The sequence below is a fragment of the Chenopodium quinoa genome, unplaced genomic scaffold (genome assembly GCF_001683475.1).
Source record: "Chenopodium quinoa cultivar QQ74 unplaced genomic scaffold, ASM168347v1, whole genome shotgun sequence".
NCBI classification, from domain to species: Eukaryota; Viridiplantae; Streptophyta; class Magnoliopsida; order Caryophyllales; family Amaranthaceae; genus Chenopodium; species Chenopodium quinoa.
In genome coordinates, this window is record NW_018744835.1 from 87,501 (window position 1) to 93,201 (window position 5,701).

A 5,701-nucleotide genomic window follows, 5' to 3' on the forward strand; every position below is an offset into this window, starting at 1 on the left:
CAAGACTGTACGTATAGTGGCCGGTTTAACAACCGGACTGAAGGTTTCATCACAATCAACGCCTTCTACCTGAGACCTGCCATCACAAACTAAACGAGCTTTGTGTCTTTCAAGATCACCATTAGCATTCAATTTATGATGAAACAACCACATACAGTTAACAATGTTCACCCCCGCAGGCTTAGGAACCTAATCCCATGTCCCTGTTTCAATTAAAGCACTAAATTTATCACGCATCGTAGCATTCTAATTTTGGTCGAAAAGGGCTTGTTTGTGATTTTTGGGAAGCAGGGAACGGATGATTGCGGATAGACCAAACTTTGGGTTTGGTTTGACTATTCTGTGCTTAGACCGATTGTGCATTTGAGGTGATAATGGTGGTGGTCTAGTCGAAGTAATTGGCGTAAGGCCGCGAAGTGGGGGTGGTGTGTATGTGGATGAGGTGCCTGGAGAAGGGATTGGGTTGGTTGGCATAGTAAGGCTGCTGGGCTGATTTGAGATAGGTGAATTTGGCGGCAATCTGGGCTGGTTGGCGCGTTGCTGGGCCGTAGAGGATGAGGCTGTTGGGTTGGTAGGTGCTGCGCTACCTTGGGATGGCAGTGTGGGCCGCAACTCACCTGTGGTAGGGTGAGCTACGCCACAACCTACCTGTGGAGTAGGCTGGGCTGCTGCGCCAGCAAGGATGTGGGTAGGCAGTGAGTGCCGTAACCCACTTGTGGCCTGCTTGGCTGCGCCACAGCCTCCTTGTGGAGTGGGCTGGTTGGCTTGGTGTGGTGTGGTGTGGGTTGCATAAGGATGTGGTGTTGCAAGAGTGGTGATGGGTCATCCGAAGCTAAAAAATCGTAATCAGTCGATTGAAACTTAGTGATGTGTGTAAATGGAAGAGTATGTTCATCAAAAGTGACATGGCGAGAGATTATGATTTTATTGGTGGTGATATCCATACACCTCACTCGCCAGTGGAAAAGATGCATGAAACAATAGAGTACGCTTAACATTGTTTAAGAGTACGTATCATGCGTTTGGCTTTGCCATTTTAAGAAGATGTGTGAGGACAAGAGAAGTGAAAAACCAATTCATTTTTGACACAAAATAATTTGAACGGGTCATTGTCGAATTCTCGACCATGATCACTTTGAAATGATTTAATAAGACGTTCAAATTGAGTTAGAATATATTGTCAAAAATTAAGAAAGGTTTGGAAAGCATAAGAATTATACACAAGAGGAATAGTCCACACATAATGAGTATAATCATCCAAATAGAACTAAATAATATTTATGTCCTTTATCACTACGAATAGGAGAGGTCCACAAATCAGCATGAATAATGTCAAAAGCAGAATAAGTAGTGCTATTGGAATTATGAAAACGCAAGCGAGTATGTTTTCCTAATTGACAACCTACGCAAAACTTGGAGTCATGCTTGATTAGGGGATTTTCCCCCCACCACGTGGACCAATCAAGTCCTGCCACGTGTCCGCCATGTGGACCATTCAGGGCCTTCTACGTGTCACTCTACGAGTGGTCCAACATGGACCAATCATGCCACGCCACGTGGCCCATGATCTGCTAACCTGGAAAACGGCCAACAAGGCCTGAATCCCGAGGTAGGCCCAATCAGTCCTAGGTTTACCATTTAACCTAGTATTGGGCACGCACTTCGAGGCTATAAATACTGGTAATTAGTATCCATTAAACACAGACAATTAATTAATCCAGAGATTACCACACGTGCATACTAATTGCTAGACCTTACTTAGCATTAATTGCACTCTTTCCAAGGTTTCCCACTGAAACTAGCCTGATCACTCCTCTCTTCGGAGGAACCAGATCACCTTTACTTTCCGCACCTTTTACTCTTAAATAAACACGTTCTAACTTGATCGTCGGAAGCGGAGCTCCCACCACCCAGGGTCTCCGTTGTTTTGAAGGTACGGGCGCACGGTTCCAGTCCTGGAATTGTAACTCTCCCGCAGGACACCAGAAAACCCCAAAACAATGCTCTTTATTACAATCAATCAGACTTTTACTCCTAAGAAAATTAAAATGGGTGCCTCGGGATGTCCTAAGCGGTTGTGCCACGGAGACGGAGACAAGGTTGTGAAAGAAGTGGCTAGACACAAGCTGTCGGTGCGGTGGTCATAGAATAAAGGTCCCCAATACTATTGCATCTGGTTATTAGTTTCCCCGTTCGTAGATCCTTCACAGAATAGCCATTAGGATCAAACTCAATTGACACAGAATTATCAAAACTAAACTCTAATAGAAATTAAATTTTTGATAATTTGGGGAGCTAAATAAACATCACGGAAGGAAACAGAATTATTTGCAATAGTGGAATGACCATAACCCGTAATTGGAATGCGTTGACCGTTACCCACTTGAATATAATTAGATATGCTTAAATTAAAAAGGGGCAAGAGACTACCGGCATTATTTGTCATGTGGGAAGTAGCTCTGGAATCCATGTACCAAGCCGGGTCATAGTTGGGGAAACTTATTGTTGCAAATGCATTACCAAGCTCGGATGGAGTCATTGGCGAACTATACTCCGATCCATGAGAGGGGTAAGCCGCTTGAGACTGTTGTGAGGGCCCAAGAAAATAGGCTTGCCGTGGCCTTGTGGGCTGAGCTGGGGCGAGTATGGTGGGTGTGGGCCAGCCCACTGTTGAGGATAAGGGAATGGCGCCAGACCCCATTGTGGGGAGGCTTGTTGGGTCTGATTGCTTGGGCCAGTCCACTATGGAGCCTGTTGAGGTGCGCCCCATTGTGGAGCCTGTTGTTGCGAAGGCTGTTGCTGCTGTGGCGAACCTCGACCTCGACCCTTGCCTCAACCTCGGCCACGACCACGACCTCTGCCATTGGAGCCGCCAGCCTGACCAGCCGGTGCCGCCTGCATCTGTAGAGAGGCCGACGAACCTGAAGTGTTGCCAGATTGAGCCACAAATGATGATGCTTGTGGTGATGAATCACTGGCGCGCCTCGACTCCTCAAGAAGCAAGCATGATATCACTGTTTCAAAGGAAGGCAACGAGGTAGTTTGTTGTATCATTGCAGCAACAGTATCAAAGTTGGTATTTACTAGCCCCGAAACTAGTCGAATGACTAGTTTTTTCTCCGACACGGGTTGATCAACATTAGCAAGTTGATCCTTCAAGTTCTTTATTAATTCCCGACAATAAGAAGAGATGTCAGAGAATTTTGACAGGTGCAATTGATTAAATTGGTTTTCCAGATAAACCACCCTAGTGGTTTTATTATCTTGGAAAATTTCCTTAAGTTTATTCCAAACTTGTTGTGTCGTATCCCCTTTACACAAGATTGTTTCTAGCAAATCAGTAGAGATGGTACCATAAATCCCATTCTTGACAACGAAATCAAGCATTTTCCACATAGTGTTGGAAAGGTCTGTAGGACGTGGTGTTTTTGGGTCAATATGATCAAGAACATCAAAAACATGAGCATGATACTCAAATAACTCAACCCAATTGGAATATTGGACTTTTTCACGATCAAGAATTAGAGGCATAGCATTCTTAATGTTACTAATACCAAGAGCCGGATGAAAGACTGAGGATTCACCGTCCTTGACCATGGTGGAAGACGACAGTGGTGTTAGGGGTGGCTAGGGGGGAAGGCTAGAGCACAAAAAAAATAAAAATAAAAATTCAGGAAAGGAAAAATTTGCAGAAGCTAGGTTTGGATCTAAAACCTAGGCTGTGATACCATGTTGGATAATGTAAACTCCTTAGGTTGGAGTGTATTCCATTGATTCATATATATAGGGTTACAACGATGAATCCTAATACGTTAGGAAATCTCAAAAGATATCTACAGAATATTCACAAAATATATTCTTCTATACAAGATAATATCTAGAACATTTATCATATTCTAACAGTCTTATTACCCTTTTGCATAGTACGTGAAGAAGATTAATCCGTGCCTTTTCCATTGAACATAACAGAGTATATGTACAACTACAATAGAATAATTAAGCTATAATAATGGTAACTCACTAGCTAAAGATAGGTACCGAATATACACTTAACAAACTAAGAATATATACTATAATATAAAGAGAATATATTCTCACAGTACGTATAATTGCGTTTTTAATCATGATTTGAGTTCCAAAATTAATTGTGCAAATTGTGAGACAAATTCAGTTGAAGAAAGTATATATAAACACTTGGGTTCTTATATAGGGAGGAGTTCTTACCGGATCCCTCCCCTATATATATATATCAGTTACAACAAATGGACATATACAAAATTGCTAGTGGTTAATGGCATGAGCAAGAAGCTAGTGAGTGATTACCAAATATTATGGATTAGAAATACTACTAATGAATGAAGTTAGTTTATTTAGCAATTGACATTTTGATCTAAAAAAAAAAAGAAGAAACAAAAGTAAATTAATATTGAATAATGACATGACCAAAGTACAACGTATATTACACTGATGGGCTGCTTACATATAAGCAGATTTATTCAAAGAAACAAAAGTAGAGGCTTAAAGGATATAATTATACATTATATGAGAAAATAGAAACGATGGATAGATAAATAACTCGCAATCGCATATATGTGGCATCAGCAAGCTAAGTGAAGTGCAAGACTGTGCGCGAGTGGAAGCATGAACTTATTTAAGCAACAAGAAGAGGATTAAAAGGCAGTAGGCGGGCAGAGAGAACAAAAGCAGGTTTGGGATCACAATTGGGGGCTTCATTAGGGAATGCAATGAAGGGGAAGGGTGGACTGTCACCTCTGTCAGAAGTAAACTGAAAAAGTTTAAAGACAACGAAATCGTAAACTTTGCCACCGGTTATGGTCATGAGCCCTTTAGGGGTCCAGGGTGGGATATTACCCGAGAGATCGACAGTGACTCCCTCAACGTCGGCGAGTTCCCTATAAGATAAGGTCGCCGAAATCTCTTGTTTGCACATCACAACATTTTTTACTCCAATCAGTTCTCTAGTCACCACACAATCACCCGTCAAGGAAATTGATAACCTGATGGAGTTTTTGCTGATAAGATCGCAGCTGAAGCTCTGCACATTACTAGGGAAAATCGAGGGTGGTAAATCATAATGTTTCAGGATTTCGGTGATTGAAGAAGCAGGGCATTTGGTGTGGGCGGAGGACAGTGTTAGAGTAAGAGTAAGTGTGAGGAGAGCGAGGGAGATAGTGGCGGTTTTTGGCGACATTTTCGTTATTTGTTGAGACTTGGATAAATGTGTGTTTGTTAGATTGCTGTTGGAGCATGCACTTCATGCTATTCTATTTATAGATTGGAAGGTTAGCTTCCATCATAAGTTCTAGCTTTTGGTTGAGTTGGTCCTTTAACATGATACAAAAAACTTAACTTGCGGATATATTCTGTTACGTTTCCTCACATGAGTGACCGTTAGATTTGCAACATGGGTCATGCCTTGTCTAGCACCCAATATTCCATTGGGGGTGGATGAAATTTGAACCCGTAACCTTTTTAATTTGTCACATGGCTCTTGATACCATGTTAAATGACTAATTCGTCAAAAAAAAAAAAACTTAAGCTCACAGTTGAAGCTCAAGATTGGTTTTATATATTTTATAGTTTATACACATCCTCGCATGAGAATTAATTAGCTTAGGCTTAAAGTGTAGATGCAACATAGAATAAGTTGCCACAAAAATCAATAAAATTTTTAATTGAG

General features: G+C 41.6%; 2 protein-coding genes across 2 annotated transcripts; both read right to left on the minus strand.

Annotated features, from left to right (window-relative positions):
• Positions 1 to 2,832: 2,832 nt before the first annotated feature.
• Positions 2,833 to 3,597, minus strand: LOC110704357. Its single transcript, XM_021882141.1, has one exon. The coding sequence runs from the start codon at positions 3,595 to 3,597 to the stop codon at positions 2,833 to 2,835; it is 765 nt and encodes a 254-aa protein (XP_021737833.1).
• An 806-nt stretch (positions 3,598 to 4,403) lies between these two features.
• On the minus strand, positions 4,404 to 5,277 carry LOC110704340. Its single transcript, XM_021882127.1, has one exon. The coding sequence runs from the start codon at positions 5,210 to 5,212 to the stop codon at positions 4,652 to 4,654; it is 561 nt and encodes a 186-aa protein (XP_021737819.1). The 5' UTR covers positions 5,213 to 5,277; the 3' UTR covers positions 4,404 to 4,651.
• Between the last annotated feature and the right edge of the window lie 424 nt (positions 5,278 to 5,701).